We start from the raw sequence: 15,431 nt of genomic DNA, 5'->3' as shown, positions 1-15,431 counted from the left end.
AAGTATATATTTAAAGTTCATAGCATTTATTAGGTATTTCAAATGGTGAAACCACTGATAGAATGAAATAAGATAAAGGAAAGAAAAGAATCCTTCCATGTTCCTGCCATATGATTACATGGCCCTTTCTGATTAATGACTGTTAAGTGTATCACATGGGTGCCATGCAGTACTCCCTGCCTCCTTTGTGTACAAGAAGCTCTTGCTCTATCCCAGATGTACCACTTGCATCTTAGGATGTAATGCTGTCAGGACTGCTCAATATTATAACATGCTTGGTCTGCCCAAACCCAGTTCTTGGTTGGTAATTCCAGAAGCATAACCACTTACTATCCCATGGTCATATACTCTGCATCTACCAAGGCCCATTAGTATGCCAGGAGTTTTTTCAAAAAGTGTGTAACTCTCCACTGAAGATGGTTTGGTCTTGTCTCTCAGAACCCTACAAGCCTTTGTTATGATTCTCTCACTGAACCCAACATATGCTCTACATGGCATATTTTCCCACTGCTAAAGGCATCATCTTTAATATTTCTTGCACTCTCACTATAAGAGATGGTAGCCTCTATGCAAGCTACCAGGTAGACCTTCAGGCTTTTCAGCCTGAAGTTTCTTATTATCTTCTTCTAAAGTGCCAATAGCACTTAGCACTACCCATCTATATTAATTTTTCTCTCACTGCATAACAAATTACCCCCAACTTTTGTAAGTTAAAACAGTGCACTTTTTAAAAGTTTATTTATTAGTTATTTTGAGAGTGAGAGATCTAGCATGAGTAGGGGAGGAGTAGAGAGAGAGGAAGAATCCCAAACAGGCTCTGGGTCATCATCACAGAGGCCAATGCATGGCTCAAACCCATGAAATGGTGATATCATGACTTGAGCCAAAATCAAGAGTCAGATGCTCAACTGACTGAACCACCCAGGTGCCCCAAAACAGGAAATATTTATTATCTCACAGTTTCTAGGGGTCAGAGGTCTGTACACAGCTTAGCTGGGTCCTCCATTCAAAGTCTCATAAGGCTATAATTGAGGCATCAGCCAGGCTGCCCTCTTTCCTAAAGATTGGAGTCTTCCTCCAAGTACCCATAGTTGTTGGCAGAATTCAGTTCCTTGCTGATATTGACTGAGGCACTTGGCCCCTGGAGGCTACCTGCAGTTCCCTACCATGTGACCCACTCCATAACCAGTTCACATTATAACAACTTGCTTCTTAAAGGCCATCGGGAAAAGTATTTTGCTTCAGCCTGCTAAGATAGAGTCTTATATGATGTAACATAATCATGGGAGTGGCATCACATTGCCTTTGTCATATGACACAACCAATCAACGAAGTAACAAACCCACTGTATTTTTCACATTCTATTGGTTAGAATCAAGTAAATGATTCTATCTGTACTCAAAGGGAGGAATTACACAAAGGCACGGACACCAGGAGGTAGAAATTATTGGGTGCCACAGTAGGGTCTGTTTTCCACATCATGTGTATTAGGGTTCTCCAGAGAAACAGAAACAATAAGATGTATATAAACAGGCATTTATTTTAAGGAATTGGCTCATGCACCTGTGGAGGTATGGTAAGTCCAAAATATGAAGGGCTTGGACAGAAAGCCAGAAACACAGGGTAGAGTTGCAATTCAAGTCCAAAGGCAGTCTGTTAGTAGAATTCCTTTTTGCTCAGAGAGGTCAGTCTTTGTTCTATGAAGGCCTTCAACTGGCTGGATGAAATGGAAGGTAAGTTGCTTTACTCAAAGTCTACCAATATAATTGTTAATCTCTTCCAAAAAACAGATCCACAGATGGAGCATGTGACTCCTGATCTCAGGGTCATGGGTTCAAGCCCCATATTGGACATAGAGCTTACTTTAATAAATTAATCAAATGGAGAAATTGGAACCCTCATACACTGTTGGTGGGAAGGTGAATTGGTGCAACCACTATGGAGAACAGTATTTTTTTGAGGTTCCTCAAAAAACTAAAAATAGAATCACCATTTAAGTCAGAAATCCCACTTCTCCACATTCTTAGCAACACTTTATTTTCTATAGTAATCATGCTATCAAGTGTGAGCTAATATCTCATTGTGGTTTTGATTTGCATTTCCTTGATTACTGGTGATGTTGTAACACCTTTTCTTGATTATTTATGTTATATTACTTGATTGTCGGCAATGTTGTATCTTATCTAATGAATGGAACAAGAAGATGTGGTACATACATACAGTGGAGTATTACATGGCAATGAAAAAGAATGAAATATGGCCATTTGTAGGAAAGGGGATGGACCTCGAGGGTGTCAGGCTAAGCGAAATAAGATAGGTGGAGAAGGACAGATACCATATGTTTGCACTCATAGGTCTAACAGGAGATACCTAATGGAGGACCATAGGGAGGGGAAGGGCAAAAGAGAGTTGGAGAGAGAGAGGGACGCAAAACCTGAGAGACTATTGAATACTGGAAGGTTGAAGGGAGAGGGGGAGGGGAGAAAGAATTGATGGTAATGGAGGAAGGCACTTGTGGGGAAGAGCAATGGGTGTTATATGGAAACCAATTTGACAATAAACTATTAAAAAATTTAAAAAATAAAGAATAGACTCACCGTATAGTCAGAAATCCCACTTCTGGGTAATTATCCAAAGCACTGGATCAAGATCTCTGCATTTCCAAGTTCATTACAGCCTTATTCACCACAGCCAAGATATGAAAAAACCTAAATGTCCATTAATGATGAATGGTTAAAGAAAATGTGTTATATACATAAAATAAAATACTAGTTAGCCTTTAAAAATAAGGAAATCCTGTCTTATGAGACAATATAGATGAGCCTAGCAGATATTACCTAAGGAAAATAAGCCAGTCACAGTAGAACAAGTACTGTGTAATATCAATTATGAAAGGTACTTCAAATAATCAAATTCATAGAAGTAGGGAATAGAATTGTACATATCAGAGTTTACTGAGTGGGGAGATGGGAGTTGTTCTTCAATGGGTATGAATTTTCATTTATGCAAATAAATATGCTGTAGAGATCTGCTGTACAAAGTACTGCCTATAGTTAACAATACTGTATTATACACTTAAAAAATTGTTAAGAGGGTAGATCTCCTGTTAAATGAGCACTTAACACATTTTTCAAAAAACAAAGAGGCATAAGGAAACTTTTAGAGGTGATGTATGTTTTTTACCTTGGTTGTGGTGTTAGTTTCGGGGAACATGAATATGTCCAAACACATCAAATTTTATACATTAAGTATGTGCATTTTATATCCATTATGCCTCAAGAAAGCTGCTTTTTAAAAATCAATAATTTCTGAAGTTGTATGCACAGATTTATTTCTTTCTAGGATATGCTTCTCATCAAGTATATACTCCCCTGTTGCTTTGAGATGGATGACTATATCTCTGGAAAACAGAGTATGGTAATTAACTAATTATAACTCTATCATGCAGCCTCCTTAATAAATAACCGTGAATACAAAAAAATGTGAAAAAAAATAGGAAAGTTTCAAAGTGAGAACTAGAAGAATATCTCTATGATCTTGGGATAAAGCATATTCTTTAAATTGAAAACAAATAGCACTGATTTTAAAAGAAAAGTCTAATAAGTTGGACCACTTTACCATTACATCAATTTATAACCATTTCATCAAGAAACACTAGAAAGTACAAAATCAATACAAACTGAGAAAATATATGCAAAAACTACAACTTACAAAGGCTTCAAAGACAATGTATTTTAAATGCTTACACATCAGTAAGAAGACAGACGACTTTAACACAACAGGCAAGACATTTGAACAGCTCTTCACAAAAGAGAATATCCAGATGGTTAATACACATATGGATGAAGTATATCCATACAGTGGAGTACTCTATAGCAATAAAAATAAACACCTACTGCCACATGCAAAAACATGTATTAATCTCACAAATACAATGTTGAGTGAAAGAAACCAAACATGAAAGAATGCATATCATAAGGTATCCATTTGTAAAATGCTTATAACAAGCAAGATTAAAATGATGTTAGAAATCAGGATATGGGTTAAATTTGGGGAAATGAGGGAGAGTGTTTTGTTTAGGTAAAGGGGAAACATTCAGTATGTTAGTAAGTTCTATTTCTTTATCTAGGTGGTGATTACACAGACAAGGTCACTTTGCAATAATTAACTACATTTTCAGCATTTTTCTTCTATGTGTTATAATTTAATTTACTACACAGATAAGAGTTTATTTTAGAAGCCAAGCAATGAAAATGAAAGGGGGAGGAAGCCTGAAGGCCCAGATTATAAGCATTAATAAAGGATGCATTTCTGGCAGAAAAATAGAGTTTAGATGGAAATTAAACCACTTCAACATTTGGTACAGCAACATATGGAAAGATCTTCAACTTGATCTGAGTATCAGACACCATTTTTATGCACAGTAGAGCCAAAAAATGTGTTTGGCAAATTTTTCTAGGACAGACCCGCTTGGTATGATTATTAAATTCAGGAATTTTCTAATATTGTGCCTTGACAAGCTTCTGACAAGATGTTGTAGATGTTTTGTAGATGTTAATGTTTACATTTATAAATTGGATATGGAAGGGAATAGTTCTTTAAGCTGGAAAATGCTAATTCATCCTGAAAATAATGTGCTTATGCAGTTACATGAAAGTAATGCTGTATTAAATGATGATTGATCTTGGTATTGATATGTTTATTTATATAAATATATAAAATATGATAAGTCACACAGAAAAAGACAAATACTGCTTAATCTCACTTACATGTGGAATCTGAAAACACTGAATTCATAGACACAGAGAGGAGAATGCTAGTTGGCAGGGACTAGGAGAGGGAGAATTGGGGGAGTATTCATCAAAGGGTACATGGTTTCAGATATGGAAGCTGAATAAAGCCCAGAGATATACTATAGAGTACAATACCTCTGGTAAATAATATTTAATAGTTTGTTAAGACAGATCATATATTAAATATTCTTTCTTAGCACACGGGAGGGAAAGAATAGTGGAAGAGGGTACTTTTAGAGATGATAGTTAAGTTTATGGCATTGTTGATGATGACATTTTCACAAGTGTATGCTTCAGACTCATCAAGATGAATACATTACATATATATAACATTTTTGTATGTCAATCATACCTCAATGTAAATAACCAAATAAATAAATACATAAAAATAAATGAATAAATAAACTGCCACCTTAGAATCTATACTGCATGAAGGTGTCTTTAAAAACTAAAGACTGGGGTGCCTGGGTGGCTCAGTTGGTTAAGTGGCTTATTTCAGCTCAGGTCATGATCTCTTGAGCATGAGTTTGAGCCCCACATCAGGCTCTGTGCTATCAGCTCAGAGCCTGGAGCCTGCTTCGATTCTGTGTCTCCCTCTCTCTCTCTGCCCCCTTCTCTGCTCTTTCTCTCTCTCTCTCAAAAATAAATGAACATGTTTATGTTTATTTAAAATAAAGAAAAATTTTAAATTAAAAAAAAATAAAGACTACTTCTGGTTCCAGCAAAGATGGACTAGAAGCATTCCTCACAGACCTTACAACTAAAAAACCTGGAAAGAACACAACAAACAAGCATAAGAAGACTGTGAAAGGTGAAAGGAGGAGGAAGACTTCCTAGGGACCTCAAGATTGAGGAAAAACATGACAGTGGGACTTCTGGGTTTTCTATCACCTCCTGTATATCCCACACAGTGAAATTCAGAAGCTTTCAATCCAGAACCATTAACAGGCACAAAATTATAAAAAGGCCCCAAAATGGCTTTTCTCCTAATCAACAGACCACGAAAAAGTGACCTAACAATGGAGAGACTTCGGGGAATAGCTGCCCTCTTCCAGTCAAACTAACTCACACTTCAACCTCTGCAGCTTCAGCGGAACCCAACAGGGAGCTGATCTCCAACTCTACCTTCCCACTCTGCATAAGTGGTATTGCAGGGATTTCCTCTACCTCACAGTGATGCCAGGCCTGAGAAGACAGCTGGTTGTCGCAGGTGCCTCTTTAATTCCTCCATCAAGATACTGTCATCAGAGCCAAGAGAAGAGCAGGTTTTCCATCCCCTACACAATGAAAGCAGCTCACTCTGAGCTCCCAGGCAGGGTACTGTCAGTGGGCTGAGTGGGAAGCTGAGCTTTCATTCTCATGCCATGGAAATAAGCAATGCTTGCATTCCTTCTGCAGGATAGTATCAGCATGTAGGTGTTGAGTCCGCCTCCACTCCCACCTGGAGATGGTGTTATTTGAGACTACACTCTACTTTCTTTCATCCTTGCTGTCATTGGTGTCTAATGGGAAACTGAAACTCCACACCCACCTGAGAGCAACAAGACTGAATGACAGTGCAAACTAGGTCTGGTCAACACTCTGGTCCTCTACAGTGTAAGTGAGGCCACTGGGCAGTGGAGCTTCCACTCCAATTTGGCATTAACACGTCAGAATGATATTGTATGAAGTAGAAGTAGAGGATATTACTGCCCCTTTCTCCATGTGAGCATGGCCCAGTGGGGAGCTGACCCTCCACCTCTACCTGCCATCAGTGATGTGGGATGAAGTGGTATGAAATGGGCTAGTTGACACCCCACTCATCCACTTACCCTGGCCAGCAAAAAATAGCACAGAACTGGGAAGCCCCAATGTTGCTACCTTGCAGCAACTATGATGTAAGTCAGACCTCTGCTTGTCTCTCCTTTATGGTAGCAGGGTCTAGTGGGAGGGGTAGGGGTGGCTAAGTGTACACTGCCACCAAAAGGCTAAAAGACAGTGTGAATCAATGCCCTACTTTCAGTGTGGAGGTGTCATCAAGGCTGAGAAGGAAGCTGAACTTCCACCCCACCCATCTGCAATGAGGCAACATGGACAGAAAGTTCCACTTTTTCAGGATGGTGTTGGCAGGGCTGAGCAAGAGGTCAAACATACACACTCACCTCGTCTTGTGCTTCACCTCAACAAAGAGACTGGCTGCTTAAAAAAATGTATTATGTAGGATTTTGAATATTATAATAAAATATCAGAAATATCAAAAATAAAATCCAAAATTTTTCATAACATGAAGAACCATAAATACCACAACTTGAATGAAAAAATGTAATCAACAGATGCCAATACTGGGATGAATCAAATTTGGGGATTATCTAACATGAATTCTAAAGCAGTCCTCATAAAAATGCCTCAATGCAATTGTGGATTCTCTTTTGAAAAATGAAAACATAGACATCTCACAAAGAAATTAAAGTCATAAAATGAACTAAATTATAGAACTTAGAAATACAACAACAAAAATTTTGAACATTCACTGGCTGACCTCATTAATAAAGATGACTGAAGATAGATCGGTGAACTTGAAGATAGATCAGTAGCATTTATCTAATTGGAACAATAGAGGGTAAATACATTTTTTAAAAATGAAAAAAGCTTCAGGCATCCATGGGACTATTGGAAAAGAACTAACATTGCTAAATTTGAGTCCCAGAAGGAAATAAGAGAGTAGAACTGAGAAATGATTCTAATAAATGATTATTGAAAACTTCTCAAATTTGGAAAAACACATGAAGCTGCAGATTCAAGTAGCTGAGCAGACTTCAAACAGAACAAAGTTAAAGCAATGCACACTAAGACACATCACAGTGAATTTCTGGGTGCTAGTTACTTAGTTGTGATATTTACTCCATCATGGCACTTCTTTTTTGTGTACTCTCTTTTCCATGTTAAATTTAAAAGAAAGATTCATTTTAAAAATAAAAAATTAAATAAAGAGATTTTCACATATAAGAAATTTAAAAATTAGCCATGAGAAGAACCAGACTATAATAAATTAAAAAAGGTCAATGGATTATAATTGCAATATCCTGGCTATACTATAGTTTTGCAAGATGTTACTATCATGGGAAACCAGTAAAGGGTACACAGGGTTTATCTGAGGTATCTCTCTGCATTAGGGTGGAAAGTGGAAGAAATCACATGAAAGAAAGAATGGATAACAAATAAATTGGTAAATGTACAGATAAATCTAAGAGACCATCTGCAAAATCAGAAACAGTCATATACTATGGGGTTTTAACAACATATAGAGCATAAAAAAATAAAACAAAAATGTCACACTAATTAAGAGATATGAAATGGAGATGAAGTCCTACATTCCTTTTTCTGACTAGGAGGAGGATAAAGATAATAATTAACTATAGACTTTGACAATTTTTTGTGCCCCTAACAATTAGCCTTCAAAATTAACAGAATAAAAATTGGTAGACATGTAATGAAAAAATGGTTAAATCTATAATCATGGTGGAATTTTTTATCCATAATATCAATAGTAGAACATGACAAAGAATATACAGATTTAAGGCACAATATTAAGATCTTGACTTAATAAAAATACAGAATGTATATTGCACCCAACAAATCCAGAATCCACTTTTCTTTCAAGAACAAACAACAACAAAAGAACAAATAATACATTTTTATAATGAAAGGATCAAAACACAAATCTCAATAAATTTCAAAAGATTGGAAATATACATTTGGTCCCTGCTTACTTAATTTGTGTAATTAAGCCAGAAACCAATGTCAAAAATATAACCAGAAAGTACTAACATATTTGAATATTTTAAATGCACTACTAAATAACCTGGATATGTTTCCTAAACTAACTAACCTCTCAAAAGCATACATATGCAAAAATGCTCATTGCAACATGTTCAAAATTTCCCTGAAACAGAAATAATCTAAATTTTTTATCAGTAGTAAAATAGATACATAGGGGTTTTTTTTTAAATGTTTGTTTATTTTTGAGACAGAAACAACACAGAAATAGAATCCCAAACAGGGTCGGCGCTGTCAGCTGCAGGCCTTGATCTCATGAAATGTGAGACCATGATCTGATCCAAAATAAAGAGTCAGATGTTTAACCAACTAAGCCACCCAGAAGTCTCAAAAATAGATAAATAAGTTTTATCATTAATTCATATAATGCAATACCATGCTGTTGCTTGTGTTTAGAAAGCATCTTCAATACCTCCTGGCAGGCGTTAATAACATAAGTTTGTGTGATGGTGTTATGTGTGCTTTAGACAATGCCTAAGACTCCCATGATTGTGAGCCAAATGAGCACAATAAGCAGGAAAAGAGCATGTTGGTGTTAAGACTGAGGGAAGCTCCAATGCCCAAAATAAAATATTGACATAAAAGGTACACAGGATACAGGTGATGTTAGGCCTGTGAGTGGGACTGGGGTATATAACAGTGAAACCAAAGGCTTAACAGGAGTGACTATTTTGACAGAAACATCTTGTATGAGAAGGTTTCTATTTATAAGGTGCCAGTAAGCCCAATGATAAGAAGTAAGTGGTCCTAACTTCCAGAAGCTGAACATAAATACAGTTGCTGATGGCAGTGATAGTTATTTAGAAGGCTATGTAGTAATCATATAATTTTAGCAAGGTTTCTTTAAGTAAGCCTCCTTGAACTTAAAGTCTTTAGCCTGAGGCTGGAACGTGGTAGAGAGGAGAGAATGGGTCGTTTTACTGAATGCCTTTTCAAGAGCCCAACATTGTGTATTTTGAGAACTTAAGTAAGTGCCTTGGTTACTACCAGTAATATCTGGAAGTCTGAAGAGAATAAGAAGTGTCTTGTTGATGTTTTGTGCTGTGGCTTCGATGGTAACATGTCTAGAAGGATAGATGAGTACTATTCCCTTATACATTTACTACCATGGTCAGAGAATAGTATTTTCTGCAGAGGGTTCAATGACTCTCTAAAATCTATTTACCATTTATTAATGAACAGTCCCTAGGGAACTGAGCCTCATCAACTATATAGACAGTGGCACATTTTCCCACATAAGGTACATTAGTTAGTCCCTATGCTACCCATTGCAGAGGAGAGGGTTAGTCCCTTTCATTCTTCCCAGGACTTCAAGGCATTAGCTTCTCCATGGCCTGATATTTCATAGGCCTACCAGTCCAAAGCTAATGGCATCAGATCTGAGGTTATGCCAATATGTGTCTCAGAAATCAAAACCAATTTATCTACCTGTGTATTACAGTGAGTCCCTGAAAACTAAATTTTAGTATGTGGAGAATATGTGTGACCTTGATTTGTATTTTGATTATCTATGAGGCGAACAATCCCCATAGTTGTTTACTCCAAAGATAGAGGGGAACACCTTAAATAAGGAATTATTATTGCTGCCATTAGCCAGATCAGATGACCATACCATTGACAATGGCCCTAAAGTCTATAAACATGTGAGCAATGGGCCAAGTGTTGGCCAGGACATTGTCTAATGCTAACATAACTGTGCTGACCCACAGGTCCCATCCTTGAATAGGGATGTCCCAGTTAGGGACTGGGATGCAGTAGCTCTTCAGTAGGCTCTACCATGCATAGCAGTGGTGCTAACATCTATAAAGAATACAAACTCCCTTTCCTACTCATCAATCAATCTCAATGGGGTTCTTAGGTAGGCAATGGATAACAGAAAACAGTAACCTTTTCAGGCACTGTTGCATCTAGCAAATGACTGAGAATGTGGAAACCACCTCCTCTTATAACTAGGATATGCCAGAGGGCCCAGGTTGGCTCCATAAGTAGCATTGTCCTTTTAATAATGAGAAATCTATGGCCATGCCAAGTTTGTGGATGCTGACTCAATGATCACAGGAACAATGGGCAACTGGGTTCAGAGAGTCACAAGCTCAGGACGTGTGAAAGCATTTATCTCAAGAAGAGCCCGCTATGCAGCCAACACTTGCCATCCCGATGGTGTGTAGGATTCAGCCAAGGAAATCAGTTTCTTGCCCAAGCCCAAGAACAATTTATGGCTACCATACCTGATCCAAAGATTCCAGAAGGAATATGAGGAGGTTACTGAGGCCTCTATAATAAAGTTGCTTATGGGGGGACACTAATGAGAGTCCTAATTTACTGCATTTTAAGTTTTCTAATATTTATTTATTTTTGAGAGAGAGAGAGAGAGAGAGAGAGAGAGAGAGAGAGCACAAGCAGGGGAGGGGCAAAAAGAAAGGGAGACAGAATCTGAAGCAGCCTCCAGGCTTTGAGCTGTTAGCACAGAGCCTAATGTGGGGCTCAAACCCACAAGCCGTGAGATCACGATCTGAGCTGAAGACAGACATTTAGCCAACTGAGCCAACTGGTGCCCCCAATTTATTGCAATTTAGACAGACTTTAGAGCCTTTGGTCATTGGATAGCCCATTCAGAGTGAGACAATTTGTGCATAACAGCATAATGAATCTAAATAAAAATTGTAAATGTAAAAGATGTTGCCTCTGAAACCCAAATAAACACAGTAAATGTTGAGTCTACTTTAAAGTAGTAAGTGCTTCCTAGGGGTCTACCCAGGGGATACTGAAGTGCCAATGCATAGGGGCACATATACCCCAATGTTCATAGCAGCACTTTCAACAATAGCCAAATCATGGAAAGAGCCTAAATGTCCATTACCTGATGAGTGGATCAAGAAAATGTGGTTTATATACATAATGGAATATGCATGGCAGTGAGAAAGAATGAAATCTGGCCATTTGTAGCAAAATGGATGGATGTAGAGGGAGTCATGCTAAGTGAAATAAGTCAGGCAGAGAAGGACAGATACCATATGTTGTCACTCATAGGTCTAACAGGAGAAACCTAACAGGAGACTATGGGAAGGGGAAGGGGGGGAGAAGAGTTGGGGAGAGGGAGGGAGGCAAATCATGAGAGACATTTGAATGCTGAAAACAAACTGAGGGCTGAAGAGGGAGGGGGGAAAGGAAAAGGGGGGTGATGCTCATGGAGAGGGGAACTTGTGGGGAAGAACACTGGGTGTTATATGGAAACCAACTTGGTAATAAACTATTAATTTAAAAAAATTTATTTAAAAAAAATAAAGTAGTAAGTGCTGATGTCAATGAGAAGTTGGTTCCTTACTGCATCAGGTATGGATCATCACTGAACTGACAAGTAATGTCCAGAAATTTTACTGAAGTAACCATGCTTGAATTTTATAGGATGCAATGGCCCAACCCTGATTGAAGTTTGAATTTCCTTGCAGAAAGACATTCTCAACCTAACACCACACCTGTGTTCTTGGAGTAAGTTGGATGTAGTTAAGATCTGTAAAGGAATGGCATTGACAAGGCTATCAAGATATCTCATGGGGAGGTCAGTGAAAATGTCATTCCTTCAAAGGTAAAGAACTAATCATAGAACATATGAGACAAATCTATAACAGCAAAATATTTTCCAGTTGCTGATTCCCACTAATTTTGGTAAAATTAGTAATGCAGGTCTTCATGGAAGCTATGATGACACTAAGGTTGTGGTAATTCACTGTGAAGTGAATTCATTTATATCATGTTGGAGCACTGGCCAAATCAGGTTACTAAAGGGAGAAATAATATGAACAATGAGTAGGCCAGGCACACCAATCCTCAGGGGTCTCACTCCATGGCTCTCAGATTCACAAACCTCATGTCTGTGGGAGATTCTCTCATGGAACCCTTAGCATGGTCTCTCTGGACCTTCTCTTCTCAGCCATATGTTTACAACTTGTTCTCAAAACTGTCAACAATTGAGGTTCATTTGAAGCCTGTGAACTTAAGTCCATAGGGCATGTTTAGTTTCTTCAGGAAATTGATCCCCATGTGCCTGTTCTGAAAAGAACAGATAAAAACCTGTGTCTCTCTGCCTGACACAGAAACTGCAAAGAAGCCCATATCCTGCCTAAGAACCTCAAAATCATCTCTCTTAGAAAAGAAATATAAAGGAATTTTCATCTATCAAAGTCCACTCTTCTAATTTTATCATTGCTAGAGTAGGAAATTATTCATTTATTTCTTTTTCTTTTACTATACATGTGAAGAACTTTATCTCTCAGGAAGTATCATTTGATTCTGGTTTGGATTCATAGAATGGAAGGTAATATGCTTCCTAAGTTATGCCCCACAGACTTGGGTACTTTCATTAAGAGAAGAATACAATGCTTATGTATGTATGTATACAAAACAAAACAGAAACAGACTCATAGATACAAAAGAAACTGTAGATTACCACAGTGGGGAGAGGATAGAGGGAGGGAGGTAAAATAGGTGAAGGGGATGAAGTGGTACAAACTTCCAGTAATAAAATAAGTCACCGGGATGTGACGTACATTATAGGTAATAATCAGTAATGTTGTAAGAACTTTCATGGTGGCAGATAGTAACTAGGCTATGTGGTGATCATTTCATAATGCATTAAAAATATTAAACCACTGTGTTGTACTCCTGAAACTATTGTAATATTGTATGTCAATTATTAGTAAATTTCTTAAACTAAATAAATAGCCACCTATAGCTTGTGATTCCTACAACAAAAAGATGGAGAGAGGGGGACAATGTTGATGGGAAGCCGAGAGAGAGCATGTTAAAATTTATACTCAAGACTCACATGGCATATTTCACCCTTGACTTACCTCTTCGGAACAGCAAAGTAAACATCCCACTACAGTCATTCAGAATATCAAGGATGTGTGCACTATATGTGTTTAAAGTCACTGATGTTATTATTCTATAAATGTGGATCATGAGGTCAATGGTCATGAAAATCTGGATGAAAATGCAGTACTTGCCGAAGACCAGAGGTTAGTACAAACAGGGAAGGGAGGGCTCAGGGGAATCCAGGTCAGTGTTTAATATCACCTAGTGCCTCCAAGAGCTGTATGCAATAATGGGGAGATTGACAAGAATGATTGTGAGGATATGATTTTTTCTAACCCATACGCATGTGAATTAGAAGGGCCTTTTATATTGTCTTTGCCTCTGAATCAAAAAATCTAAAAATGCATGCAGGATACCACTGCCAGTTTCCTTACTTGGGGGTTACCAATTTATCTACAAAGATCCTTATTGTCAGAAACAAAAATGTCCCTCTTCCTGGTTTCTATGCCAAGAGTAGAGAATAAGAAAGTCTCAGGCATGATAAACTGTCATCCTTAGTTTGCCCCTGAGGAAGCTTTAAGACTCTGAGCAAAATCCAGAGATACTGCTGTGGGTATCTCAAGATCTCTATTTTCAGAGAAATAGTCCAAATCTACATGCCAGAGAAACATATAAGAAATGCTAATAAATATGACTTATTGACACCAGAGCCTTGTTCATATACTAGTATGTTCATAATATAATATGAGATAGTACTGAACCAAAAATCTTAAAGACTTAAAGGGCTATTACAAATTTATGTTTCAAAAGAAATAGGGGTGCAGAATAAATCACTTATGCATCAAAACCTTCAACCATATCCATATGGGGAATTTCCTATTGGTTGGTAAAAAAAAAAAAGGAAGTTGGAGATTTACACAATTATGCAGATAAGGATCTATGGCAGATGGCCAGTGAAACATCAAATGGTACAGGGAAGGGGAAAGAGTACAAGGAGGGGAAAGGGAAGCATTAAAAAACAGAATCTGATAGAAACAACCCTAGCAAGAGTACAGAAATATGAATAAGTAATGGAGTCAGAGGAAAGTGACTTAAATATGGAGATTTTATAAACATTTGGGGATTAAAGGATGGATTCAAAATGTTATTCTTCTGGGCAGAAATGAGTACTCTGTAATAGATTCTGTTAAGTCTCTAGGAATATATCATTTGGGGAATTAAAAAGATTTTAGCATTAAGGTCATTCACATAGAAGATATGGGGCTTCCATGGAGCCAAGGCCACTACTATGTGATGCTGGTTTGGAGTCAACTGAATACAGAGTAATATACGACATGACTCATTACTATCAGCTTTGTCTCTCCTACCCTGAGAAACTTCACTTTTCATCATTCACCTTTTTTCCTTTAGATCTCCTAAGGGTCAACAATGAAAAACAGGACATTTACTGAGTTTATTCTGTTGGGCTTCACAAATCAACCTGAGGTCCAAGTTGTGATATTCATCTTTCTACTCCTTACCTATATGTTAAGTGTCCTAGGAAATCTGACTATCATCATCCTTACTTGGGTACACCCTCACCTCCAGACCCCCATGTATTTCTTCCTCCGGAATTTTTCCTTCTTAGAAATTTCCTTCACATCCATTTTTATTCCCAGATTTCTGACCAGTGTGACAACAGGAAATAAAGTCATCAGTTTTGCTGGATGCTTCATTCAATATTTTTTTGCTATATTTCTTGGGGCAACAGAGTTTTACCTCTTGGCTTCCATGTCCTATGACCGCTATGTTGCCATCTGCAAACCCCTGCATTACCTGACCATCATGAGCAACAGGGTCTGCATACAACTCGTGTTCTGTTCCTGGCTGGGAGGACTCCTAGCTATCTTACCCCCAATCATCCTGATGAGCCAGGTGGATTTCTGTGCCTCCAATGTTTTGAATCACTATTACTGTGACTATGGGCCCCTTCTGGAGCTTGCCTGCTCAGACACAAGCCTCCTAGAA

At 37.8% G+C, this 15,431-nt stretch overlaps 1 protein-coding gene across 1 annotated transcript in view; it reads left to right on the top strand.

Moving 5' to 3' along the window:
• The first annotated feature begins 14,852 nt into the window (after nucleotides 1-14,852).
• The window catches only part of LOC115304590 (olfactory receptor 6C4), a 1,220-nt gene continuing 641 nt past the window's right edge, over nucleotides 14,853-15,431 (top strand). Inside the window, exon 1 of the mRNA XM_029954812.1 lies at nucleotides 14,853-15,338. Within this exon, the coding sequence (XP_029810672.1) occupies nucleotides 14,853-15,338 (486 nt within the window). The remainder of the gene's footprint in view (nucleotides 15,339-15,431) is intronic.

This window comes from Suricata suricatta, chromosome 10, assembly GCF_006229205.1.
Source record: "Suricata suricatta isolate VVHF042 chromosome 10, meerkat_22Aug2017_6uvM2_HiC, whole genome shotgun sequence".
Classification (NCBI taxonomy): Eukaryota; Metazoa; Chordata; class Mammalia; order Carnivora; family Herpestidae; genus Suricata; species Suricata suricatta.
Note: the sequence above shows the minus strand (reverse complement) of the source record. Positions and strands in the feature narration are given on the sequence as shown.